Genomic DNA, 27,383 nt, shown 5'->3' with positions numbered 1-27,383 from the left:
TGAGGTGGTGGGGGTAGGTGGGAAGGACCCAGGAGGCAGCAAAAATCACTAGGAGGATGCAAGAGAAGGAGCAGGAAGGAAGCAGGCAGCTGGGCTGCCCTGAAGAGCACTCTGCCAGACACGGATCCAGCTGCAGGTGCCAGCACCCGTGTCACCCACTCAGGGCACCGCAGGTGCTGGTGTCACAGCCCGGCCCAGCTGGCCTGGGGCCAGGGCACCTGCACCTCCTTTTCCCTTAGCCACAGCGGATGCTTTGCCTGGGATTAAAGCTGCAGGCTGCCGTCATTGTGGGGATGCAGCCGAGGAGAGCTGGGTCCAGGCACACCAGTGGCTCCTGGAAGTGATTGTGGTAAAGGTAGGGGCTCTCCTGCCTCTCCCTGCCTGAGGCCGACAGCTACTCCAGAGCTTGCCAAGTCCTCCCTCGAAACAAAAGTCGTGTTATTTCTCCTCCTTATGCTCCTTTTGATAATTCTTTTCTGACAAGCTTGGTCATAAAATGAACCATCCATCAGCCAATTAAGCCCCAGCAGGAGAATTGCTTCCTTTTGCAAATTGCCGTTTTGAGCTGTGCCTGCCTGCTGCTAGCGAAGATGAGCCCATGCTTGTCCCCACTATGTGCCAGTGGGGCACGGCTTGCTGCAGCGTGCCACTGCCTGCCCTCATCCCCCGGGATGCTCCCCAGGGTGGCAGCTCTCTCTGTCCCCAAGTCGTTGCTGAGGCGCTGGGAGTTGCAGAGCTCCTGATCGGTCCGAGAGACCCTGAGGTGTTGAATGGACATGTCCCTCCTTGTGCTCTAAGCAGACATGGAGTGACCTGTGCTGCTTGTCTGACCCCCTTGCTTGGATGTCATTCATCCAAGCCAACATGTTCTTACTTAGAAACAATCTTGCCAGTGTGGTGGGAGCGAGAAGGACGTGAGAAGCAGTGGCCGTGGAGTGATCCATGCCATCATTCAAATGTGTGTCGCTGACTTTGTCCATCCATGTCTTATCCCATAAGCCGGCCAGGTGCCCTGCTCTTTGCATGGCTTCCCCCAGCCTCCCCAGACACTGGCACTGGGATGAGCTGGGTGTCTGTGGGATGTGCTGGAGGGAAGGAATGTTGTGCCGAGGGACCTAGGCAGGCTGGAAGAGCCGGGCCCATGTGAACCTCATGAGGTTCAACAAGGCCAAGTGCAAGGTCCTGCACCTGGGTAAGGGTGACCTGTGGTATCAATACAGGCTGGGGGATGAGTGCGGAGAGGGATTCGGAGATGCTGGTGGATGAAAAAAGGGACATGAGCCATCAACGTGCACTCACAGCCCAGAAAGTCAGACGTGTCCCAGGTGCATCACCAGCAGCATGGCCAGCAGGTCAAGGGAGGGGATTCTCCCTCTCTGCTCTGCTCTGGTGAGACCCCCGGGAGCACTGCACCCAGCTCTGGGGTCCCCAGCGCAAGGAGGACACGGACCTGTTGGAGCGGGGCCAGAGGTGGCCACAGAAATGGTCCGAGGTCTGGAACCCCCCTGCTAGGAGGAGAGGCTGAGAGATCCGGGGTTGCTCAGCCTGGAGAAGGCTCCACGGGGAGACCTTGCTGCGGCGTTTCAACATCTGAAGAAGGGCCGAGAGAGACTTTTTACCAGGCCTGTAGCGACAGGACAAGGGCGACAGTTCTGACCTGAAGGAGGGCAATTCAGCTTGGACATAGGGAAGAAACGTTTTTCGATGAGGGGGCTGAGGGACTGGAGCAGGTTGCCCAGAGAAGCTGTGGATGCTCCATCCCTGGGACTGGTGAAGGTCAGGCTGGGGCGGGGGGGGGGGAGGGAGGGGGTTGGGCATCTTCATTCATCTAGTAAGAGTTGTCCCTGCCGGTGGCTGGAGGGTTGGACTAGATGGTCTTCAAAGGTCCCTCCCAACCCAAACCCTTCTGTGATGCTGTGTTTGCAGACAGCCTCGAGCCCCGTGGATGCTGGGGGGTGGCGGTACTGCCAGGGAGATGGGGAGCAAGGCCAGGTTTCGCAGGACAGCCGCAGGAGAGTGTTGGCTGTGTGGCAGCTTGCAGGGTGCTGGCAGGGGTGTTTCTGGATTCACAGCTTTATTTGCTATCGCTGTAATTCAGACTATGTGTGAGTGTTAAGTGTTAAGTCAACAGCGAGTCGGAGCCCATGACTTCTTGCTGCGGTGGAAGCAGGCTGCATGTCTGGTCCTGATAACAGTGGTGGCAACAAATCCAAGTGTCACGCAGTAACAAGTGGAACAAGCACTACCTGCTTCATCTGGTCCTGCTTCCAGCTGCCGGCATGCCAACCCTGCGTGCATACATGGCAGTGCTCCTGGGAGCTGGCAAGCTGGTGCATAGGGAGCAGAGTGATTAAACTGTCCTGATGTACTCTGCTGCCTCCTCCCCCTGCCCCTCTGTGCCTACCTCCATCGCCCAGCTGCTGCTGGGCTTGCAGCTTGGCTCTGGGACCCATGGCCGTGGTGTGGTCAGCCCCATCCAGGATCTTTGTGGGTGCAGGGAGATGCTGCAGCCCCACATCACACTGCGGGGACATGGGGCAGGGAGCTGATGTCCTGCAAAAGCCTAGGAGAAGGAAGAGGGAGAACGTGCAGGGTACTTTGGCCACCTAATGGCTCTGCCACTTCTGCCAGCAAGTGACAGCTGCCTGGCCGCATGTTGTTACCTCCCAGGTTTAACCTGAGCTGCTTCGCTGCTTGCATGGAGCCTGCACAGGGCTGGCTGGGGCCAGTAAATGTCACAGGATGGGTGCCAGGGTCTCGCAGCTGTTCCTGCCAGATGGATGGAGAAGGCAGGTACCAAGGGCGTCATCACCTCTGACGAGTGATGTCCTCGCCTCCACTGCCAACGCAGTGGGTGCTTCCCGAGGGATGCCTTTGGAGAGCTCACAGTGCTGGCTGGAGGATGCTCGAGTGTCCTCCCCTTGCCAGTGATTCACCCCAAGGTCCCCTCCTGCTGCAGCCTGGTGTGCTGCTCCGTGGTCAGCGCTGGAATGAGTGCAGCCGGGTGGGTGCCATGCTGGGCCCACAGAGCTCCATCACCGGGCACCCAGCCGTGTCACAGTGCAATGGAAACCCTTAGGTTTTGGGGAGGGATGGAAAGTCATGGCTTTTTCTTGGCTTGATGTGCTCAAAGCTCATCTGTTGGCTTTTCACCCTTGGTCTTGTTTATTTTGAACTCCTGCAGAGGTGCCGGGGGCTGTGGGAAGATGCCCACAAGTCGTGCAAGGGGAGCAGGGCCCTGCTGTCAGCCAGGGGATTAGCATGCTACTCAATTGTAAATGCACTGACAGCACTGACACCTTGAAAGAGCAGCTTGAGCAGCCTCCCATCACCTTCAGGAGCTCCTGCTCTCGCTTCCTGATGGATTTGCTGCAGGGCAGCTGTGGCCAGTGAGGAGCTTCAGGAGCTGCTGTCACGATGCCTTCATGAGGCCTGCAGAACGCCCTGCTCCCTCGTTAATAAAAGGAAATACTCTGAAGATGCACAGATGAGCAACACAGTGTACCAGTTGCTCCTTTCGGAGGTGGGCTGGGAGAGCTGCGGGTGGTCGTATGGAGCAGAGAGGACATGGCTAAAGCTCTGCCATCACATTCTCACAGGATAAGTCCAGCATGATGCTCAGTCACAAGCATCAGCTAAGTAAGTGAGAGGAAATGGTGTCTGTGGTTGGTGCCGCAGGCGTGCGGGAGGACCGCTCGTTTCGGTTTAAGACATTTGTGTGATGCCATTCAGGAGAGCCTCATGTGGGATGCAGCTGCGGAGCATGGGGCAGGGATCTGAAGCAGGATTTATCATGTCAGAATCTGCTGTTTCAGGTACTCCCAGTCCAGCTCCATCTGCCGAAATGTGTTTTCCCCTCCCCTGGGTGTCTGCAGGATCCTTTGCTGCAGATGCACACAGGAACAAGGCAGTGGGGACTTATATTCCATTAGCAAGTACCTCATTGTCCCTCTCAAGATGCTTTTCCAGATACAGAATTACTTCTAGCTTGCCTGTCAGTGCAATTCCCAGGGTGCTGATTCACCCCCTTTCTTCTGTGTTTTCGTTGGTGCCAACGTAGGGCCCAGGACTGCTCCTCCCAAATCAAAATACTGCCTCTGGCACCAGCAAAGCATCAGAGAGCCAGAGAAGTGGTACAGTGCGCTTTAACATGTGGTATTGACCTCAGCCAGCTCGAGGCATTCCTGAGCTTCTCTGTGCTCCCAGCATAAACAGGAGAACTACCCTACAAATCTGTCGGCTCCTCTGTAACCCCCCTTTTCCCTCCACCCTGCTTCTGATGTGAAGTCGGTGCCAGGAGTGGCTGCATGAGCGTGTGTTCATGTAGAGACAGGAGGGCAGGAAGGGGGTTACGTCTCATGATTATTTTGTTGCCAGAGCCGTAGACCCTACAGAAATATGACCATTGCTACGCATGAGCAGCTCCAGGGCTGACCTGGGGCTTGTGCCTGCCTTTTCTTTAGCTTCACCCTGGCTGCGTGCAGGAGGTGGGAGTTTCAAAGGTGGTTTCCCTAGTGCTCCAGCCCAGCATTCCCAAGACTTGGAGATTTTGCCTGAGAAATAGTTTCTCCTGGTTTCTTTGCTCTCCTCACTGCTGCTGAGCATTGGTACTTTGCAGGAGAGGGAAGAGGTGCCATCAAACCTGTTCTCTTTATTCCTTAATGGCTTAAGCCTAAGGTAAAGCCATCAGTAAATATCTTCTACAGAGCTTTGCAGGGAAAGGGCCGAAGCGTCAGAGGTGCTTTTCCCTGGAGTCACTTCACGTCCCCTTTTGAATGGTGGCTGGGCCAGGTCTGAGCTTCCACCAGCCACGGCAGAGCCCTCAGCCCTGGCCCCCAGCATGGGCTGTGTCGGACTCACAGGACACCTGGGTGGCCGGAGACAGCCCGTTCAAGCCACATGCACTATTTTTGGGTGCAAACTGGCGCTTGGGCTGGTTTTGCAGCTCCTGCTTCCCTGTGTTGTGGGTAACTCCTCTCCTGTTCTTACTGCAGCACCTCACCTTTAATTGCAAAACAATTTGCGGCTGCAGATGTCATGTTTTCCAGCAGCTCTGCTGGGGCTGAGCCAGCATGAGGTTTCCTTGCTCTGTGCTTTGCAGGAGCGCTCCTCTCCCGGCCACATCTACTGAGAACTGGCACAGGGGGGATGATGTTGCATTTGCACGGGAGGAGCAGAGAGAAGATGCATCACTTTCCTACGCTGATCATGCGTGGGACCCTTAGAGCAGTGCGGAAGCTTTTCCCTGGGGCTTTCCCACCCACAAGCAAAAATTAACATGGAAAAAAATAGAGAAAAGAGGGGAAAAAAAGGAGAAAAGAGAGCATTGCTGCTCTTCTTCCCCGGAGTCTTTGGAGACATTTCCATGCTGTTTCACTGCTCCTTGCATCCCCTGAGCAGCCCCTGCGTTCGGATGGGGTTTGCTCTTCGCTTTTCAAGCGACACCTTTGTTCCCCTCTGCTCCTCTTGCAGGTGATGAAGCTGCGGAAGCTAGCCCAGCAGGTCGCTAACTGCCGGCAGTGTCTCGAGCGCTCGACGGTCCTCATCAACCAGGCAGAGCATATCCTGAAGGAGAATGACCACGCACGGTTCCTGCAGACAGCCAGAAATGTGGCCGAGAGGTGGGCTGGCACTGGCACGCTCAGCTTAGGACTCCAGTGCTGCTGGAGTGTCCCCTGGTCGCAGGTCCCTGCCCAGGGACACTCCATCCTACCCCCTGCAGCCTTCAGCCCTCAAATAAATACTGGGGTCTGGGGTGTCGCTGGTTCCCGTCCCTCACCAGACAGGAGTTGCATGGCAAGTCCTAGCGAAGCCAAACACCTACTGTGGGAGCAAACATCGTTCCCGGGGCAGGAGGGATGTGGTGGAAATGCCAATCTGAAGGGAACCTGGCAGGCATTCAGGGCTGGGATCCCCTAAGGACAGAGCCACCCCACTGCTCTGGGGACCTGTCCCCAGGCCAGGTCACTCTCCTGGGACAGGAGCAGTGGTCAGTAGGCAAAAGCCGGTTTCCTGACTGTAATGTCACCGTGAGGCTGCTTGCACCCTTTTAATCCCCCACCTTGTCGCTGTCAGGCATCAGGAGCAGTGTGCACTCTGATGCGTATTGATGGTGTCTTCTTTTCTTTCAGGGTCGCCATGGCAACTGCATCCTCTCAAGTTCTGATACCAGATATCAATTTTAATGATGCCTTTGAAAACTTTGCTTTAGATTTTTCAAGAGAGAAGAAGCTGCTGGAGGGGCTGGATTATCTAACCGGTGAGTGCACAGGTGCTCCCGTTGCCTGCACACCACACCTTCCCTGCAGCCCCCTCCTCTGCACCCAGCCGAGGGCCGGCAGGCGTATTTCAAAGCAAACCAGTTTGCCATTCATTTTCACCACTAAAGAGTGCCTGGTTAGCTGTGGCAGAGCAGAGGCTATGCTGTCACCAGGACTGACGTATCCCCAGCCTCCTGTTGCACTCTGCCTCGCCTTGGGGACAGTGGAAAAGTTCAGAAAGCAGGTCAGAAATGACCCCCTCCACGACCCTGGGAGGAGGCTGATGCCCATGAGGATCCGAGAGGGTCGATTACAGAGAGGCAGTGGTGAATTAATCAATTACTGTACTTCTAACACACTGCATCCTTTAGCATTTCCCTTTTGCTGCCCCTTTTGCAGATCTCATGGTGATAAATTATGAACTTCTGTGGGCAGAAACCTTGCTGGGCCTCTTGGTGGTGCCTTGGTGCCCACAGCACAGGCTAAATGCTGCTCTCGCCCTTGCCTGGGGCGACGCGGGCTGTTGGGGAGCAGCCCTGCTGCAGCCAACTGCTGTTGAACCATGCAGTGTGCTGGAAAAGCAGGGGCAGGGGTGAAAGCTCCGGAGAAGCGAGGACATCCTTACTTACCAAAACCTGATTTTCTTTATTGTGAAGCACATCAGCTTGCAATGAAAGATTAACAACAAACGTGCCTGGAACAGTTATGGGACAGTTAGTCCACAACCGGTGCTAAGAAGTTAGGTGGATTTTGAAGTGGCTTCTCAGCTCATTTCAGGATAGAGGTGTCAGACCTGATGGAAGCAGCAGCAAAACCCCCTTGTTCTGGCATGCCTGAAAACACGCTGGCCCTGGATATTTTGTTACGTCACTAAAAAGTTTAGTTAAGTGGGAAACACAATGTTGGATAAAATGAGACAGTTGTTTGTGTCGAGACTGCTCCCTGCATGAACCTATCTCTATCCTTAAGGGAGAAAAAAAGCCTATTATATTAAGAAACTCACCAAAATACGTTACCTGTGATCTTCTGCAGCGCCAAACCCACCATCTGTCCGAGAGGAGCTCTGCACAGCTTCCCACGATACAATCACTGTCCACTGGATCTCAGAGGACGAGTTCAGCGTCAGCTCCTATGAGCTGCAGTACACCATCTTCACCGGCCAAGCCAACTTCATCAGTAAGTCACCGTGCACCAGCTCAGTTTGGGGGGCCGTGGTCCAGTTTGGGAAGAAAAAGATGCTTGGAGAAAATCAGCAGGTTTGAAGGCTGGGAATTAAGGGAGGAAACTGCAGCGAAGGATCTGACAAGGACATTGCTTAGGGCTGTAATCAAAGTGATGGGGACTGCCCCATGCTGGATTGTTTTGCCCTGCACTTGGTGTCCGCAGCCTCTGGCTTGATGAAGCATTTGGTACGTGAGAGGGTCTCATCAGTCCCACAGCTACCGTGTCTGTACATCCCATACAGCGCCCTGGGATAGTACGGGCAGGGTGGTGCTGGCTGCTCTGTGGGCTGATAGTTAAGCATGATTTATATACCCTCCATAACAATATAGAGGCACGTCTCTGGGTAATTCTTCCTGAAAATAACTGCCATACCTAATTATTTTTCCACACTGCCACAAATTTGCTTGGCAGGAATGGGATTTGAGGACCAAGGAGGGCTCTTGTGGAGGGGCTGGGTTGGTAGCTAATCACTTCAGAAGCACTGTGGTCAGACAGCAAGGAACCTGCATCTCAGGGCGCGGCATCCAGCTCCCCTGGGAGAGCCTGGGCTTTATAGACTCTGCGGTGCTCAGCATATTTTCCGTGCCATGCTGTCTTCTAGTGCAACAGGACAGCTTTAAAACAGCTTTACAGGGGTGATCCTGCCCCCAGGCTTGCCACAAGGTCAGGACAGCAACCTCTTATATGCAAAGCTCCCTCCTGGATATTTGTTATTTGATGAAGACTATGGTAGTTATGGGGGGTTTAATATTACAAATATTTCAACAGTGCATTTAACAGCTGGCTCCACCTTTTTGGGGGGGAGGTAACGGGGTCCAGAGACATCCGGGTATGGATGGCTGGTTGCTTGTGAGGCGCTCTCGAGTGCCTGGTGTGTGTTCAGCCAGAGCGAGCAGGAGAAAGCAAGCTGGTGAATATGGTGACTTCGAAGGGACGCATTCTGCCCTGGTCCTGCTGCCTAAGTGCGATGGAAAACACAAGCAGTGAAGGAAGCAGAAGCAACAAAGGGAAAAGAAGGTGCTGGGACACCTGTTGCAAACTGGGGGAGGTAGAGCAGCTCTGGCAAAGCATCTTTTTGTCCCGGCCTCCTCCTGCCACTCTTCCAAAGGTCAGGACTTTAAAACCCAGAGCTGTCCTCCAGGGGCACCCCGGCCACACGCAGGGGCTCCGTGTGCCGCTGCTCATTGGCATCACTGTTAGCTGAGGGGTCTGTGCCCTGGAGGACCCCTACCAGCCCTTTGCAGCACTGTGCCGGCCAGGGCCAAACGTGGTCTCAGGGCACGGGGCCGTGCCGGGCACAGCTGAGCTGTCGCTGTCGCAGGCAGGGCTCTGCCTGCAGCTGTGCCAGGGCTTCGGGCGGCTGTGCCTGCCCCTGCAGTCCGCCGGCCGGCAGGTGGGAGCTCTGCCCAGGGGTAGCCAGGCAGAGGCCCTCAGACATCCCAGATCAGCTGAAGGCTTGAAGATAAAATGAGCCAGAAATTGCCTGGGGATCAAAACTAAAGGAATGTGCCAAATGTCTGTTTGATTTCCTCCCCCTACACCTGAATTGACCAAAAGGAGACTCAAACTCCGGGCTTTCTGGCACCGTGGCTTATCATTAGAGCTGGTAAACTGCAGGTTGGAGAAGCTGGGGCTGGAAGCTGTGACCCCCTGCTACCCCCGAGGACACATGCATCTGCTGCAGGAGCGATGTAGTCTTCCTCCTCGTTCATTGTCAGGAGGGTTTATCTGTAAAAGAAAAAGCTGGGTTGGCTGTCCTTGCGGGGAAGGGGGTTCTTCGGGTGAAGAACACAGAGGTGCAGGGAGAGAAGAGCAGTTTGGCCATAAAGCCGAGGACTGTTTGCCAGTCTCAGTGGCAGTGGTTAATTCCTTTGGGTGCCCGGTGAGTCCTTGTGGTGTCAGAAATACATACCTGTTATGATTTCTTGTAGCGTTGCCTTTTCCTAAAATTGGAGGGGTTTGCGTTCTGGAGGAAAGTTAATCTGTGGGCTGGGTTGTAGGAGAGAGTCCAGGGAAAACACTTGTTTCATATGAGAAAAAAATATCAATGTTGTAATGGGAGAACAAAAGTATGGCTTCCAGTTTGCCATCCTGAAGTAGTGGTTTGGAAGAGCACAGCACACCATGGCATGGCTCTTGCAAGGAAGTTTTACTCCTGGTTTTCTTTAGTAGCACTTAACTGTGGTAGGAAGTGCTGATGAAATGCTTTGGAGTGGGCTTTTTGGGCCACTGACGGTTTATCTGGCTGGTCAGGAAGACGTCGGCGCTGGAGGCGTAGTGTCACGGCGCAGGAAGGCTGCAAAGTGCACTTTCAAATATGCAGGAAGCTGCCAGAGAAAGTTTGCAACTTTTGAAGCCAGATAACGCTTGCATCCCCAGCCTTGGCAGGAGCCTTTGCCCTTATTTTGGAAAACAAGATGATTTATTTCCCCTCAGTCAGAGGTTAGTTACGGAACCCAGTGCTACAGCGGCTAGATTGCCCCCGCACAGTTCCCCTCTCCACCCCCCGCCGTGACATGTTGTCTCCAGTGTTTTGTCCTCCTCTGAAAGCCTGGAGGGTCAGCAGCCTCTTTGGCTCCGTTCTTAGATGGCCACCAGCATCCACCTCCCCTGCACCTGCCAGCTGGGGAGGAAACATGGGCCCTGCTGGTATCACCGAGGTGTTCAGGTGGGGCGGGACACCTGACGGTCTCTGCACTGGCCCTGCGGGAGCTGGGCAACTTGGAGCTCGGTCAGGTTGCCCAGGGCTTGCTTCCTGAGCATTGAGCAGCCCCAAGGATGGAGAGCGCCCAGCTCTCCGGGCCCTGCTCCAGCATGTCCCCACCCTCAGCCAGAAGAATTTTTTCCTTATCTAACCAGGATTTCCCCTGCTGCAACTTGTGTCCCTGCCCTGGGACTACTCCCCCCCAGTGCCAGGGCCCCTCGGGGAAGGGTCTGGCTCCCCGCTCTCCCCACATGCCGCTCCAGTTGTGCGGCTCAGGCTCCAGTCCATCGAGGGGCTTGGAAATCAGTCACCTACCCACCCTGGGGGCTGTGTGGGTTCGGTACAGGCACTGGGAAGCAGGGGGGCACGGAAACCACAGGGGTGATAAGCAGCAAGGGCAGCTCTGGAAGAAAGCCCAGAGGGGCACACGCCAGGGGGGGTCTTCCTTGGCCCTCTTTGGTAGATCTTCATAGGAGGAGTAAAGAAAATACCAGTTAACATCTTGGAGGAGAAAATGAATAATATATTGTCACTTGAAATAACACAGTCAGGTCTGGGTGATGAGAGTGTTTGAGTCCTGGCTGAACTCATGCATGAAGAGACACTGGAGATGGTGCGCTAGGGCTCACCTGCCAGGAGCACGCGGAGGCTTCCCACGAAAGGAAATACCTTTGCAAAGAGCACACAGTTGGCCTGTGGAAACCAGCCCCTTCACACTCTCTTTAAAGCCAAGAGCTCGGCAGGAGTGGGACATTTTTATGGATGACGAAAACTGCAATAAAAAGGATTTTTTAAACATTTGGCAAGGATAGAAGCTCTCGGTCTTCAAGGCCAATCCCTTCTTGGTCGTTTTGGGAAAGAAACATGCTTGGGAGGCCAAATCATTCCCAGACTGTCGTCTCTCAGCCACCTTGTCCTTTCCGATGAAGGACTCAAAGCTGGTCCTTGTCTGCAGGGAGGTAACACCTACCAGAGCTTGGCTGAAAGCTGAGTGCTCCGATGAAAGCAGCTCTGCGCGCAGGATGCAATTGGTATCACATCTGTTTTATTTTCTACTTCAAATAATGTTGCTCTGCTCCCCTAGGCCATTTCCACATATATTTTAAACCAAATCCATGCTGACAATGACTGCCACCTGCCCTTGTCCTCCGGCTGAGCAAGCCACCGGAGAGAAATAAACACCCCAATGTAAGCCTTAAAAGAGGAGGTGTGGAGCGTTTTCCAGGCTCCTGCCTTCCAGCCATGCACATGTATGCTGGCAACAGGAGGTTAAAAACCCTGCTCCAGTCACCCTTGATTCACAACCCGCTCCGCATATATCGCCTCCCCTTCGCCTCCAAACCCACTGGATGCAAGAAACTTGCAGCAACTGCTTCTGAGCTTCCTCCTTATTCTTGTGGTTTATAGCAACAGTCCCGTGCTGTGACAGCTGCCCCAGAGCGTTTCCTGAGAGCCCAGAGCCGCTGTGTGCTGCGGTGGGTGGTCCTGGGCACCCGCTGCCCCCGGCCCATAGGTGCCAGTGATGGTGGTCGCTCCTGATTCCCACAGCATCCTTTTCCCCTGGTGCTGGCTGCTCGAGGTAGTTGTGCAGTCAGCAGGTTATTCTCACCCCAGCTGTGCTGGTGGCAGTAACAGCATCTGTGGCACCGTGTGAGGCTTTTGGAGCACTGTCTCCAGGGTCTTAGGGCTCTTAATTCCTTTCCATTTCCAGAAAAAGTTTAGGTACCTGAGTGTTTTCCAATGGCTGGATCCCAGTCCCTTTGCTGGGAGCTGTAATTTTTTTCTTTGAAGCACTTTGCAGATCAGTCTACACAGGGAGCTGAAGCATCAGCTTCCCTTGGACATGGATTATTGCTTCCCACCCCAGAGCACTGAGCACCATGCAGGAGGAGGATCAGGGTGCAAACACGTCCCTTTCTGCTGCCAGCATTGCATATTGCAACCCCCAGAGCAGCAGGGAGGTTGTCCTGTGAAGAAACAAGAGAGGATGATGACGGGCATCGCCTTCGCCCAGGTGCTGGCAGCTGCCTGTGCCATCTGCCCTGGCTGTGGAAGGTGCAGCCAGTTGAATTCCCCTTTCTCTGCACCTTCCCCATCTCCTCCCACAGCGGCATCTTGAGATGCCTGCACCCCACACCTGGCTTTGCCTTACGAAACGTTGCCTTTGTGTGTTAATAAAAGCTCTTCGAGTTGCTGGGGTTTATCATCTACGGAAATTTTCCTGCAGGTGCTCTTAACTCTCGGGCGGGCAGTAAGTCAGCCTGGGGAATGTGTGGTCAGTGAGCTCTGCATTAGCAGCGGGTGGTCTTTGTACGCTGTTCTTTCCTGTGCATAAATCTTTTTTCCCCTATCTCCCATACCGCAGGCCTCTACAACTCCATGGACAGCTGGATGATTGTCCCCAACATCAAGCAGAACCATTACACTGTCCATGGGCTCCAGAGCGGCACCCGCTACATCTTCCTTGTCAAGGCCATAAACCAGGCGGGCAGCCGGAACAGCGAGCCCGCCAGGCTCAAGACAAACAGTACGTGCCCACCCGGGGGGTGCCTTGCCTTGGGGTGGGTGGGAGAGCGGCTTCATTGGTGCTTGAGTCCAGAGGGGTATGGCTGAGCCACTCCTTGTGAGCCCACAGTTCCTGGCAGCACGATGGAGACCCCTCAGGTTATTTAATTTACTTCTTACTTGGTATCCCAGCTCCTTCCCTGCCACGAGGGACATGGTCTGCTGCTATCCACACAGTGCCTGGGGCTCCCATCAGCTGTCTGCTCCTGTCAGTGCCCAGCCCTGGGACAACTTGGATTTTAGATCATGAAGGTCCATCATTACATCCCTGGGCTTTTTGAGAGTGATGGATGGAGCCCCAGGGCAATTGTGTGTGCGTGCATGTGTGGCTTTGCTCACAGAGGGCTGCAGTTCTGGGGAGCTGTAAGGAGGCTGGAAAGTGTCTCCATGGTAGTGGATGGGGCTTTGCAGCCGCGCACAGAACAGAAGAGAAGCTGTGCTTCACCTTCTCGTCACCCCAGGGGTGGCCAAGGAAGGTTAAATATTGTTTAGAGAAATCAGAGTGAGATTTGAACAAAAATGAGAGAGCAGCAGAGCTGGACCCATCCCGGCCAGGGGGGCAGTTTCTGGGTTTGCAGTGGGAGGAGGGAAGCATTTCCCCACTGAAGGGCAGCAAATGCAGCAGGGCCGTTGGTGCCCGCTGCCGGGGTGGACATCACAGCAGAGACGGTCGGAAATGTCAAGGGAGAAGGTGAGTCTGCTCTCCAGGCTGTGCCCACAGCTGAGCGCTCCGCGGCTGCGTCTTTCCAGTGCTCATTGGGCTGTGTCTGCCCGGCCAGGCGAGCACAGCCCTCCCTTGTGTTTCCTTCCTCAACACCGCAATTGCTCCTGCGTCGACTAGGCTTTTGAGATGATTTATCACCTCCGCCTCCTCATTTTCTCTGTGCAACTTTAAACCAAATGAAATTAAGTAAAGGCGGTGTAGTGGTGGGGCTGGAGGGGTGCTGCTGAGAAGCAAACTCCAATCCAATTCTGCCTTGTTTATTAAAATTGTATCCCTCCTGTGGTTGCTGGTTTTAAGTGCTTTCCCATGCTTTGAAAGGCGCTCGCTCTGGAAATAAGAAATGGGTGGCTTGGCAAGGTGAGAGCAATGCTGTGACAGAGCAGCACAGCAGGGAGCGAGGGTGGTTTGCTTTGGTAGCCACTCCCAAGGGATGGGGCTTGCTCATTTGTTTTTTTAACTGAGTGCCAGTCATCAGACACTCCAGCACGTTGCTGAGGGCTCCTCCTCAGAGATGGGCTTGATTTGGTAGGTTAAATAAGAGCCCAATCGGGTTTTGAGCTCCCCTTGTTGCAGGCATGTGTCTGCAGCAGCTTCCTGCATGTTTAAAACCTCAAGCAAGCCTCATCTGAAGCGCTGCACAAATTATTATGTATAACCACAGTTTGTGAGTGCCAGGAGCTCCTTTCACACGGCTGAGCTACCAAGCATCTGACCCCGGTGCCTCCTGCTTGGGCAATGGGAAGGAGAGGTGCACGGCATTAACGGGCACGCATCCTGCTCTGCCACTGATTCGGTGGTTATCCGCAGCCCGTGCAAAGTGTTTAGGGAAACTTCTGAATTTCTGAACGTTTGATTTAGCAATATATATGTATAGAATATATATTTTCTTTCTGTGGCCAGCCTTGGTGTACAATGGCTCCTTTGGGGTGTTCGCTGCCCATCATCAGGGTGGTGCCAGCTGAAGGTGCCGCTGCTTCATGCTGCACCCCCAGGGCATCCTCGCGGGCTGTCTGTCCTGCCCGTGTTTGTCATTGCAGGGCAACAGGGTTTTCTCCTTTTCAAATGGGTGACTAGAAGGTAGTGTATGCTTTTCAACTGCTGTAACCTTGGCTGAAAGGTCAGCAGCTCGACAAGGAGATGGGCCAGTTAGCATATTTCACAGTCCTCTTTTTGCTCCTGAAGTGATGTTAGGAGAGATTCCTTCATCACCAGAAGGTCAAGTGTCGGGACATGTAGGGATTTCCACAGCATTGGTGCCATCAGTGCTGGTGTTTAGCTGTATTTAGCTAACCTAGGGTTAGGACTAGGCATGGGACCTCTGCTTCTCCCAGCCATGCTGTCCTCAAGTCACGAGTCCTCCAGCAGCTTCCCATAACCCAGCTCGTCCGGCATAGCATCATGCGGGGTACAGGCAGCTGTGATTGCAGAGGACCCTGCCGGGCACGCGCACCAGGAATTAGAGGCAGCTGAGGTTGGGACCATTGAGAGTCTGTGAAATCCATGTTGTTTCCCAGTGCCAGGGTGATATTTTGGGGAAAGGGGTCAGATGGGAGCAGGCACCTGGCTGTGTCTTCTGAAACGCCCTCTGTCCCAAGCAAGATTTTGCGGTGCAGGCTGTGTGCTTTTTAACTTCCATCTTACCCATCACAGCAAACTGTCTGCAGATACTGCTTGACCCCTTGACCCAGGATGTGCCAGCACAGACCAGCAATGAGAGCTGGACTCCAGTTGTTCACAGTGACCTTAAAAAGGGGTCATCTTTGTGACAAGGGCTGTGGCTGTCTCTCTCTTGACAGGGCCGAGTATTTTTATACCTCACTTCCTCAGAGCTTGTCTCTTTGCATTACTGCTGGAAAAACATAGCTACAGAAATATTGAAATAGCTAGAGGAAAGGAGGGGGCAGGTCACTCCCAATTTGCAGCTTTACTTTCAGGCCTCTCAACTCAATTACCTAGCAAATTGGGCTCCAAGGAAAATCAACACGAGCTACCACCAGGTAGAGCGTAGCGCAGATGAGCTCCATTATGGGGTCACACTTGAAAGCTCTCCAGCCTTGCTGTAGCTAATGCTGCTTGCCACTTGCAATGGTTCCTAGCCATGGCTTGGAAACCCCCTCACTGCATAGCATTGGCGCCGGGCATTTCTCCTCGCCAAGACTCGGTGTCCGTAGTTGAAAACGGGAGCAAGCAGTGGGGCACAGCTCGTGCAGCGCAGCGTTTCCCCCAAGCCCGGCCAGGGACCGCTCCAGGCACCAAAGCCTGGGTTTTCAGCTGCTTGCAGTTATTTAAAGTGTTTTGCTGAGCTGTCCGGTGCACTTTGTGCTAAAGTAGATTAATCCTTACAGAAATCCTGTCTGGTATCTATATGGTCTTTACTGTATCTTGCATGAAAACTCACAGCGACAAAGAACACTACAACTCAAATTTGCTTCTTTACAACATCTTGAGGTTTTGTTTGCAAAACCAGGGACAGTCTGGGGGCTTCCAGAGGGAAATCATTGAAAAATAAGGAGGTCAGGTGAAGGCCTTGCTTTGGAAGCAGGCAATGGGGGGAGTGCTGGGGAGGTCACCCAGGTGAGCAGCCTGGGCCCTGCTGGCAGGGCTGTGCCCATGAGCAGCCTGAGCAGAAGACGCACCAAATCCCCCAGCCCTCCATACTGAACAAGTCTGTGTTTGCAGGTATTTTTCTGAGCCCGTCCCCACCTGTGTCCCTACATGCACAAGACCTGGCCCTGGGAGCTGATGAGGGTTAGTTTTGTGGCGAGGCTGTTTGGCACCAAAAATTGGAGCCTTGCAGAGAAATCCATGGCACTTGCTGTTGAATGGGTTGCAGAGCTGGTGCCCAGAAGAGATGGAGTTTATCAGTGCGAGGGAGGACAGATGTTCCCCTGGCCTTGCGGATCTTCAGGAGGTTTTTTATCAAAGCAAGAAGAGCAGCTGGTGTGTGTCAATTAGGAAATAGTTTGGCTTTCTGTGTGCTGGTAACATTACAAAGGCATTGCAGTTGAGTTTCAAGCCAGCATTAAAGATCTGCAAAATCCATCAAACTCAATCCTGTTAATTGCAGAGGAAGCCCTGGGGCGTGCGCTGGCTGGCTGGTTGGCCCTGTGCTTGCACCTCCCTTCCAGCCTCCACTAAACATGGGCTGGACCTGACGCCTTTGATTTACTTCCACTGCTGCATCCACAGCCCAGACGTCTTCTCCAAGTGGTGAGGCCTTGTTGGCAGTGGAGAAGCACTGAAAAACCTCGGGCATGCTTCCTGTAACACGTAATGGCAGCCTGTGTGCCCCGGGGAGCAGTCTGCCTCGGCTGCTGATGGGGATTCAGGGATGTGCTCAGTGCTGCAGTACAGCTTCTGCGATACAGTTTTGTTATACCAGCACTTAAAGAGTCTGTTCTCCCTCTCCTGTCTTCACGTAGCTCTCATTACTGCTAACAGAGTATGGATCCGTTCAGGAATTCGGGCTACACGCCCTGCCCAGGTTTGGTTCACTGTGCATCCTGATGGCAGCTTCGGTGCCACTTCCATTACCCGGAAACATCCTCCTGTTTCTGCCACGTTTTGCATCATCGAGAAGGGGCAAACAGAAGCCACTCTGATGGGGAATGAGGCATTTGAAGGAGGTCATATGCAATGAGACCCTGGGTATTCCCCAGCCCCTCACTTAAGGATCCCTGCCCGATGTGCTGGGCTGCCCAGCCTGGCTACTGTCCAGTCCTGATCCTCCCTGGGGGGCAGAGAGCTCATGCTCTTCAGCTCCTTCCTCTGCATTTTTCTGTTTCACCTCCTTTCCCTCTGTTTGGTCCACGAAGGTGAGTGGTTCCCAGGCTGGGGACTAAGCCCAAGGTGGAGGTGCTGCTCTCATCCCTGCTTCCCGCTGCCACGGTGCCAGGGTGGTGGCTTGCTTGCAGGTGTGGGCAGCAGCAACTTGCTTTCTCCTTCCAGAAGGCTGAGGAGCTGTAGCCGGCACCAGGGCCACGGGAGCAGCACAGGGACCAATGGTTTACAGATCAGCCCAGGAAAATAGATGCATGAGGCATGTGGATGTGCCTCAGCATCTTGCTGGGCATCTATAATCCAGTGCCCTTGGCTAGTGGGGGCACCTTTGGCTCATGGAGGATGTCCAAAGAGCCTGGGGCAGATGTTTCCTGCCGTGTTCTGTCTGCACAATGATGGTAACAAATCATAGAATAATTCGAGTTGGAGAAGACCCTTAAGATCATCAAATCCAACTGTTGATGTAGCACTGCCAGGTGCACCACTAAACCATGTCCCTAAACACCACATCTACATGTTTTTTAAACACTTCCAGGGATGGTGACTCCACCACCTCCCTGAGCAGCCTGTTCCAATGCTTAACCACCCTTTCACTGAAGAAATTTTTCCTAATATCCAATCTAAACCTCCCCTGGTGCAACTTGAGGTCATTTCATCTTGTCCCAATAATAAATGTAAATCCTAATCCATGTGTCTTCTTCTAACAGGTCAGCCTTTTAAGCTGGACCCCAAGATGGCTCACAAGAAGTTGAAAATCTCCAATGACGGGCTGCAGATGGAGAAGGATGAGAGCTCCTTGAAGAAGAGCCACACGCCGGAGAGGTTCAGTGGGACAGGATGCTACGGGGCGGCAGGCAACGTCTTCATTGACAGTGGCTGCCACTACTGGGAGGTGGTGGTGGGATCCTCAACCTGGTAGGCAGCACCGTTGTCTTCCCTCCCTCTGCCAGGGTCCCCCAGATTTCCCCAGAGATGCTATGGGGCACACTAGGGCTAAAGGCCACGGTTTTGGCAGAGCTGCTCGTGGGCGGGGAGGTGCTTGAGACCTTAAATCCGGGTGGCTGTGGCTTTCAAGAACCTTTCAAGAGGTTTATGAGTTTCTCCTGTCTGCCAGAAGCCTTTGGGCCTGATCCAGTCAGGCTGCAAAGCGGAGCTTGTATCTTCACTTGTATATCCTTCACCTGCTGACCCTGCTAATGCTTGCCAGGGCTCAAAGCTCACCATGACAGCAGGGCAGAGGTGCTACAGAGCTTTAGATCTGCTGGTTTTTGCATGCACCGTGCCCTCCCCTGGGCTGTCTCGGGCAAGGTCCTGCTTAGCTGGGCCAGGCGTGATTATGAAGTCTGAGCTGGAAGGGTGCACAGAGCCACGGTCCCCCTAAGCAGAGGAGACAGGGATGTCTCCAAGGGAGGTTTGCAAAGGCCTGGCAAGGCACTGAGCTATCCCTGTGAGGGCAGGCAGCTCCAGGGGAGCCTGTTCCATGCCTGCTGTGTCACCCTATAGTCATACCCAGCGTTGCAGGCTGGCAGGAGAAATCATCCCAAGCAGCGCGTCCCCCTCCTCATAGGGATGTACCTCTCTGCCCTGTGGTGGCCAGAGGACCAGTGGGGCAAAGCAGAGGGTGATGCTTTGCTTGCCATTTGCTCTCACTCGCCCTGTGCTGCTGCCACATGGCTTTGTTTCAGGAGAGGCTGACTTCATTGCCACAAGCTGCTTCTCTTGAGGGAGGCCAAGTCCATGTCTCCCTCCCATCAACAGGAACAGAGCTTTGTCCCCACCTTGGGTCACCCTGGCATCTGCTGAAGGGGACCAGGCTCAGTGGAGCACCAGGAGCAGCGGCAGCCCTGGCTGCAGTGCCTCCTCTGCAGCGATTGCTCTCAGCTGAGGTTTGATGACTGTTCCCTGGTCCAGGCTCCATGGGTGGACACTGCGAGAGTGGGAGGGTGAGAGCCAATCCCCTCCCTGTACTCCATGGGAGATGAAGGCAGCATTGCTGGGAACTGCAAGGGGTGGGGATTGCTTTCACCCCATCCTCTCCAGCAGCCCTTGTCAGAGAGGCTTGCACAGAAGCATGGCCCTGAGTGCAGCTTCTTGCTGGCAGTAGTGTCACTCAGCATCCTTGACCCCACAGCGCCTCCCTCCTGCATCTCAGCAGGCATCCCCAGCCCAGGCTTGCCCTCAAGTCCAAGCCCCTGCCTGCAAAAAGCATCTGGACAGCAGCAGAAGGGACGAGTCAGGGATGTAGGCTAGCGCACCCTTCGTTAGAAAGCAGTTTCCGACTTCAGCAATTTGATTTGTGAATTGTTTCTCGAGCAATAATTGTTTCTGGAGCTGTTTCTTAGAAATAGATCTGTTCCAGGCGTTGTTTTGCTGATGACCGAATACTGCAAGAACTTCAGAGCAGGAAATAGCTTTCAAATATATAGCAGCTCCTTGGGCTCTGCAGAGGGGTGTGTTCAGATGCAGAATGAGCACAGCCACGTGCTGGAAGCTAGCTGAGTTGGCTGTGGCCATGACTCAGGGCAAGCCTGGAGCCCGGTCTCCTGATGGGGCTCATCGCAAGGATGCTTTGGTCAAAGGCAGGGTGGGACCTGCAGCTCTCAGCCACCCTCAGTGCCACCTCCCATCTCCCTGCACCTCAGCCCCACACCGACACTGACCCTTCCCCACCTCGCCCCGTCCCTTCGATGGTGCTGCAGGCAGGGCAGTACTTCCACATGGTTACCGCCGCCAGCGGTTCGTGGGCTGCCTCCTTTGCAGCATGTAACGGGGGCTCAGCTGATCCTCAAAACCTGTGTGCATCTCCAGGAGCTCCAGCTGAGGAAGAACCGGTATTTTGCATGCTGCTGCAAAACACATCTCCTCTCCCTCAAACAGATCCGCAAGGGGCACCGCACACCAGCCTGGCTTGGGGAACGGATCATTGCCTGGTTTTGCCCTTCTCCCCCATCCTGCTCTCCCCAGCTGGTTGCTTTTGGCCAGAGCTCGCTGGTTCTTCCAGCTGGCCAGAGGGATTCAGAGAACAGAGAGCAGCAGCAGTCAAAAAACAGGGAGACACAGCATGCACTGTCTTCGTGCCCCCTAACTTATGACCACAAGCTTCAGGGAAATTAACCTCTTCTCCCAGGGCTTCAGGCATAGCCAAGAGGGGAGGTCTCACCGTGGGCTGGCAGCTCTGCCCTGCAGTGGCAGGAGAAGCAGATCGGGAGCTTTTTGTCCCGAGGGTTTGGAGGGGAGGGGTGTCACTTCTTGCCTTTCCCTTGAACCCTGTGCTTGCAGCTGCTGGGGTCATTAACAGAGAAAAACCCTCTCCCTGACCCAGAGAGCTGGCCCTGGTTTCTGGGTGTGCCTGGCCCCCCTCTCCGTTGGGGAAGGAGCAAGCACAGCAGCACTCCTGGCTCAGAAGGCACTCCCATCGGACTCAGCCTCCCGTCCACCCGTGGGCTGAAAAACGCCTTCACACAGAGTGCGCTTAGAAGTGAAACAGTTGGGGTTTATTATGAGAAGGCGCCTACCAGGCAGATCCCCAGAAAGCCTCTGCTGCCGAGCTGAGCCGGGAGGCATTACAGCAGCATTATCACGCTGCCACGCTGTTAAAGCTGCTTGTGCAGCACAATGGGGCTAAAATGGATGGTTCCTGCTGAAAGCGCCCAGCTCTGTCACCTCTGCTTCTCACTCTGCCTGGCAGCAGGAGGCTGTGTGGGGAGGGAGGGATGCTTTTCCCCAGCCAAGCATCTGCAAGTGGCTTTTCAGTCACAAAAAGCTGTTGCTGTGCTGCTTCCACCGTCAGGGGTGGCAGCAGCCATCAGGGCTGGACTTTGTCCCATGCCAAGGCTGGAAGTTGCTAGCAAAGCTTCTCCTCTCTTGCAGGTATGCCATCGGCGTGGCTTACAAGTCGGCCCCCAAGAACGAGTGGATCGGGAAGAACTCCTCATCTTGGGTCTTCTCCCGCTGCAACAACAACTTCATGGTAAGGCACAACAACAAGGAGATGCTGGTGGAGGTCCACCCGCAGATGAAGCGCCTCGGTGTCCTCCTGGATTACGACAACAACGCGCTCTCCTTCTACGACCCAGCCAACTCTCTCCACCTCCACACGTTCGAAGTCTCCTTCATCCTACCAGTGTGTCCGACCTTCACCATCTGGAACAAATCCTTGATGATCCTCTCGGGTCTACCCGCCCCGGACTTCATAGATTACCCAGAGCAACAGGAGTGTAACTGCAGGCCCCAGGAGTCCCCATACGTATCAGGGATGAAAGCCTGTCACTAGGCGTCCCTAGCCCTGCCTGTGCCCTGCGGTGGCACCAGCGATGCTGGTGGGTGCCGGCGTTCGGAGCCAGCCTCCAGGAGCCTGCTTGGCAGTCATGCCGGAGAGCCGCCGTGCAGCTGTAACACTCCCAGCAAGCGAGCGCCTTCCTACATGCAGCTCAATTATTTTTTTTTAAGGGGAAAAAGGAAGAACCTCTGACCACGGCTAAAAATAAACTCCCATCAGTGAGCGCCGCTTGTGAGTGCAGCTTGTGCAACTCCTTGGTGGTGTGCTCCCATCTCTCCCAAAGCAGATTGTCACCTGGATGGTTTTGTCTTCCCTTGGGTGCTGGAAAGGCTGGGGTGGGTTTTCAGGTGCTGCTCTGGGCAGGGGGATGTCTCTTGTGTCCCCGCGAGGCGCAGGTTGGAACAGGAGGGATTGGCTTTCTGGAGCCCGTTGCTAGCTTGTCTCGAGAGCCAGGTGGGTCCTGAGCATCATTTTCTGGGGAGGACTTTCTGTCTGGCTGAAGTCCGGCAGCTGCTCTGGTGTGGTAGATAACCACATGGACCCCTCATGTTTGCTGAGCACTGGTGTTGGTTACGTGGTGGATGGTGGTGATGTGGTGGATGGTCTGCGAGGGTAGTGCTGAGGATGGTCCTGCTGCCCCCCCGGCCATGTGCATGCTGCTGCTGGCTGTGTCCCCTGCACTTAGCTGGGTTTGCAGTCCCACGCTGGAGGGCAGCCAGCCATGGACACCCACCCTGCCATGTCTCCTCCTTTGGGAGCTCAGCAGGAGTCAGGGAGGTCCCCACCATTAAGGAGCCAGCCAAGGAGTGTCTCACCCCAGCACGGAGGTTTGGCAGTTGTTCCTTCCTGACGCGGGGTTGGGCCAGCTGTGTCCCACCATGTGCAGTTCTGCATGGAGCTTCTCTATTAGCTCGCATCTGGTGTCCCTGCAGAAAAAACACATCTCCCCATGCTGAGCAGATGGTCACATCCTGCCCAAAGACCATCTCTGTGCTTTATGACCCAAAATCTCAATTTATGACGCCAGATTTTGGCTCTTGGTTTGTTCTCCACCACAGTGGCATGAGTGTGGAGCCATCCTGTTTGCTGTGTGGCAAAGGACTGAATCCATCATGAGGGCTCCAGCCCCTGGTTACTGGGAGATCTTTGGCTGCCACCAGTGCTCCCAGTAGCCACAAGCACCAAGTACCCTGGCCAAGCCTCAGTTTCCACATTTGCTTAAAAGCCAGGAGGAACTGGGCCAGGTGCACCAGTCCCTGCACTGCAGGGAGAAAAAGTCCAGCGTGGGTACCTGCAGCCAGGGTCCATGGCACGATTTGGGGCAGGTGGGCTGACATCTCGCCTGTGGCAGGTGGCACGGCGTGGTGGGGATGCCAGGGGGAGCGAGCATCATCGAGCAGGTTGGGCAGTGTGACGGCCCAAGATGAGCTGGTACTTGCCTTTGTTCTGTGGTGTTGGAAAATCCCTTTTTCTCCTCTGGATGTGGTGCTGTCAGGTGCCTCGGTGGCATCACACGGGGACTGTCAGGTTGAGACCTCCGAGCTCTACCAGCCTTTTCCTTTCTTTTTTCAGACTTTGCTTATAGGGAACTACCTCAAAGCCCAGCCTCAGAGGGGTAGGTGGCTGATGCAGACAGGGTGACGGCACTTCAAGGCTTGTCCCATGAGGGCTGTGGGAGAGTCTGGTGGAACTCGGTGGGAGCCAGTTGGCCCTGTCCAAAAGTGGGTGCTCCCCACCAGCAGCCTGGCCAGGGGGACACTTGTCATTGTCTGGTAGTGGCAGCTGACAGGCAGTAGCTCTGTTCAGGGAGACTGTATAAAAAGAGCCTGTTTCTCAGCACAGCAGCCCTCTGCTTTACCTGGTTGACACTTTTGGTGACTGGTTGCCTGACGCTGTGGGACAGGAAGCGGGTGTCACCTGCAGGGAAGGGATCTGCCACCTGCACTGCCAAGCCAAGGGTGATTTTGCCTCTGATCCAGGCTGCTGACCATGGTGCATGGTAGGGGCTGATGGCCCGCAGTACATCCCTCCCAAGCAGAGATAGCAGGTTTATCTGCTTCTTCTGCCCCCCTGCATGAGAGAGCACCAGGTGGGGATGCAGCAACATCACGCCTGCCATTCCCAACCACTAAGCACACAGCCACAATTAATTTTAAGAGGATAAGCTGCCATTTTCAGTTGGATGTTTTTTCAAAGGCACAGTGGGCTATCATGAAAGTCCTTTCCCGGTGTGCTGGTCCCATCCAGGGCTGCTGATAATATGCCAACCTCAAACAAATCCCCAAGCACTGGAGATGGATTTTAGTGTTTGCAATCCAGGTGCCAAGCTTTCCGCTGGCACCAGCACTGCTTTGACTGGCTTATTGCTAGAGGACTCAGTGCATCCATTAACTCAGAGCACACGAGCCATTAATGTGACATTTGCACCTGATGAAATTGCACTAATTACAGGGGGGATCCCCCCCTTCCCCGCCACCCATGTCTCGTACCCGGGCCAGGCAGGAGGACGAAGTGAGGGGAGCCCTGCTCCCCGAGCAGACAGTGCTGGCACTGGGAGCCCTTCCCGAGTCACCCATGTTTTCCTCTCCTGGTTTTGGAAAAGCAAAACCCACGCAGGCGTTAGGAGGAGGGTGGGAGGACCAGCCCCATCCCTGGTCCCTGCTCCTAGAACGATGCTGCCCCGCGGCTTTGCAGCCTTTGCCCCCGGCCCATGAGCGAGCAATCCCATCGGTTAAAGCCACCTTGGGGGTGATGACACAGCAGTAGTTCCAGCCAATGCGAGCCCCTTCAGGCCCTGCCCCCAGGGTTATGAATGAGCGCGTTTCCCACGGCCCCTGCGTGGGGGCAGGACACGGGTGGAGGGGCTATGCTGGCTTATCTGCTCCTGGTGACTCCGCTGTATAGACTGGGATGTGGTGAACTCTTCCATATGTAACATACTTGTTTCAGTTTTGTTTTGGGGGAGGGTTGTTTGTCCTGTTACATTTTTTCCCTTTTTTTGTTGGTTTTTTTTTTTTTTTTGCAACTTCTTTGTTAATGTGTATATATATATATATATATATATAAAAAAAAAATAATATAATATATATATACGTTATCGGATATGTCTGTCTGTGGCAGAGATTGTGCACTGAGTGACATCACTGCTCCTGGGATGGTCTCTTTAGGAATCACAGCTGGCTTTCTCCAAACCTGTGACAAAATGAAGAGCATTAGCCTCAGGGTTACTGAGCCATGGGCACAGCAATAAATCAGCAACACAAGCCAGCCCGGCAGCATCCTGGCTGGCAAAGCCCCTGTGAGCACAGCAGGCTCTGTGGGGCGGCTCAGCAGGAGGGTTTGCTCTCACTGGGGATGTCACATTTGTCCAGGGGGACTTTCCAAACATGTGGCTGTGCATCCACAGGAGCAGGGGGATATGTGGTACCATCCATGCTTGTCCTGGACTGCAACCCTGACTTAAAAGTCTGTGGTCACCTGGGATGCTGAAGCCCCATCTAAAAACATCCGTACACATAAATATTCTCCATGCTGCTGTCAGCCCCCAGAGGCTGTCATGCAAAGGCACACTCTCCAGGTCATCAGGACACCAAGTGCTCCAGCCTTCCCTTTCCCAAGCCTTTGACGGCCACAGGGACTGCTGGAAATCTGAGTGCTAGCCAGTTACTGCTGGAGCCTTGTTTCTCCTGCCCTTGAACCCAGATCCCACTCATACCCACCCAGTGCCTCGAGAGCTGTGGGAGGGCAGGGATGGAGGCTGATCGCATCCTGCACTGTGGTGGTGGGGCTGGGCACTGGCTGTGACATTTCTCCCTTCCACAGAGGAGCCACTGCCCCAGCACAGCATGGCTGACAGCCAGCTCATCTCTCTCAGTGCCTATCGGTTGACATATGCCAGCACGGCGGGCTGGATTCAGGTAAAATGAGCTGTGGCTGTGGGGCAGGGGCCTGGTCCTGCTGCATCTGCCCCAGAGACCTGCTTCAGGGTGCAGGAGTCCAGCCAGCCCTGACAGGGAGAAACATGAGGGGGCCTTTCACTCAGCCCCCAGCGCCAGGCTCCCGATGTTGCCAGCCCCAAGCAGCACTGAGCCTCGACCTGCTGTGGCTTGGGTCCTGGCAGAAGGCAGGAAGAAGGTCTGGGCTGGCCATCCAGGGACATGTCCCTCAGGGTGTCCCCTGCACCCCACCAAACAGCACTGGTCCCTGGGTAGGCAGGGGCCCATGTGCCACCCCATCCTCTCCCGGCTGAGACAGAGCTGGACCTTGTGCAGGGGCTTTGCAGGCTGAGATGGGGTCACTGGCCAGAAATCTTCCCCAGTTGCCTGGAGAAGAGGCACTGGCAAAGGGGGGGGAGCCCAGGACTTGCCAAGGGGAAGCGAAGATGCACAAGCCCATGGAAGACAGAGCCCATGTTCTTGGTTGAGCATAAGTGCCTAAAATATTTATTAAGTGGAAAACATACGGTGCAAACCAACACTCCAGAATTAAATAGTTCTTACTTTGTTCCTTTGCTCTAGGCCTTTTCCATTAAACATTAACCACCAACACATGGAGCCTGGCCTCAAGATTGAGTAGTTGCTTTCATTATGAGACAAATCTGTGGCATTTGTGTTATCTCAGACCTCTGCTCTTCCTGCTTGGTGTCACTGACAAAGACAACTGTAATGAGCCACTCACTGGGACCTGACCTTAACTCTCCTGCTTCTTCCCCACAACACCGTGAGCCTAAAGACCCCACTAATCCAGAGCCCCGCAACAAGCCTTTGCTGCAGCCCCAAGGGTTCACAGGCTACATTTCCAGACCCAGCATTCCCTGACCCAGAGCCTTGGCAGAGCGAGACAGCCCCGGACTATCTGCAGCTTGCCAGGAGGCTTTTCCAACCCCAGCCCCTTCATCCATCCTCATGTCACTCTGCTCCCACCAGCCTGTTTGCTGCTTGTCCTGTGACAGAAGGGGGTGGGGGGTGGGGGTGGGGGGGGTGGTGCGTGTGTGTGTGTGTGAGAGAGAGAGAGAGAGATACGCAGGTACTCCTCAGCTCCAGACATTTGTCAAAGCAACGACACACTGAAAATAACACTTGGCCCTTGATGGACACCTTGACATCTGGACTTGAATTCACGTACCTCCATCTAGTTCTGCCTTGGAGACCTGCATGGGGGTCTGAGAGCTTCCCAGCGGAGCAGGTACAAATACACACATCCCAGTTCTCATCGCTAGCTTTGCCTCTTAGTCTTCCATTAGATTAAAGGAATTGCAGTTCAGAAGCGGGAAGTCAGACTGCAATCCAGCTCTCGCTTTTGGAGCCAATAGCCAAAGCCTGCCCATGTGGTGCTAAGTCAATGAGCCTGCTAATTGCACATGCCTTCTCTTTGGATGGTGGTGACAGCTCAGGGCAGAAGCTGAGGGCTGGAGTTCCTCTCTGCATAGTGGCATGTCTGAAACACCAAGAGAAGAGTTCAGCTGACATAAAGGACAGACAGCATAGCATGAGGGTGGTGCTGCTCCTCCCTGGGGACCACCTGGAGAACTTGATCTGCAGCCCAGATAACGGTCACCTCCACCTACTCGGCCTCCAGGCCTGGAGCCTGTAACTTCCCGGGTAGGAGCCAAGCCCTGCAAGGAGCTGCGATGTCCTAACACAGTCACTGGAGTAAAACTCTGCAGCAAAGGCTCAGCTTTTGCTGCCAGCTTGGGCCCTGCACTGGGAGACAAGTTCCATCACTGGCCATGGGCTGGAGGGGATGGTTAGGCTTGCCTAAAGCTTCCTTGGCTTTCCAGGCTCCCTTCCAGGGGGATCCAGGTGCTGGGACTCACCCTGGGTTCTATTAGCAGCTCAAGCCCCCTTG

The 27,383-nt window shown here is 54.5% G+C and overlaps 1 protein-coding gene across 1 annotated transcript in view; it reads left to right on the top strand.

Moving 5' to 3' along the window:
• MID2 (midline 2) overlaps positions 1–24,638 on the top strand; it is a 113,960-nt gene extending 89,322 nt beyond the window's left edge. Inside the window, exons 5-10 of the mRNA XM_055727599.1 lie at positions 5,473–5,621; positions 6,132–6,259; positions 7,293–7,436; positions 12,554–12,715; positions 17,965–18,172; positions 21,128–24,638. Coding sequence (XP_055583574.1) covers positions 5,473–5,621; positions 6,132–6,259; positions 7,293–7,436; positions 12,554–12,715; positions 17,965–18,172; positions 21,128–21,530 — 1,194 coding nt within the window. The 3' untranslated portion in view covers positions 21,531–24,638. The remainder of the gene's footprint in view (positions 1–5,472; positions 5,622–6,131; positions 6,260–7,292; positions 7,437–12,553; positions 12,716–17,964; positions 18,173–21,127) is intronic.
• The last annotated feature ends 2,745 nt before the right edge of the window (positions 24,639–27,383 follow it).

The sequence above is a fragment of the Falco cherrug genome, chromosome 15 (assembly GCF_023634085.1).
Source record: "Falco cherrug isolate bFalChe1 chromosome 15, bFalChe1.pri, whole genome shotgun sequence".
Taxonomy (NCBI): domain Eukaryota; kingdom Metazoa; phylum Chordata; class Aves; order Falconiformes; family Falconidae; genus Falco; species Falco cherrug.
The sequence above is the reverse complement of the archived record's forward strand: the minus strand, read 5'-3'. Positions and strand labels throughout refer to the sequence as shown.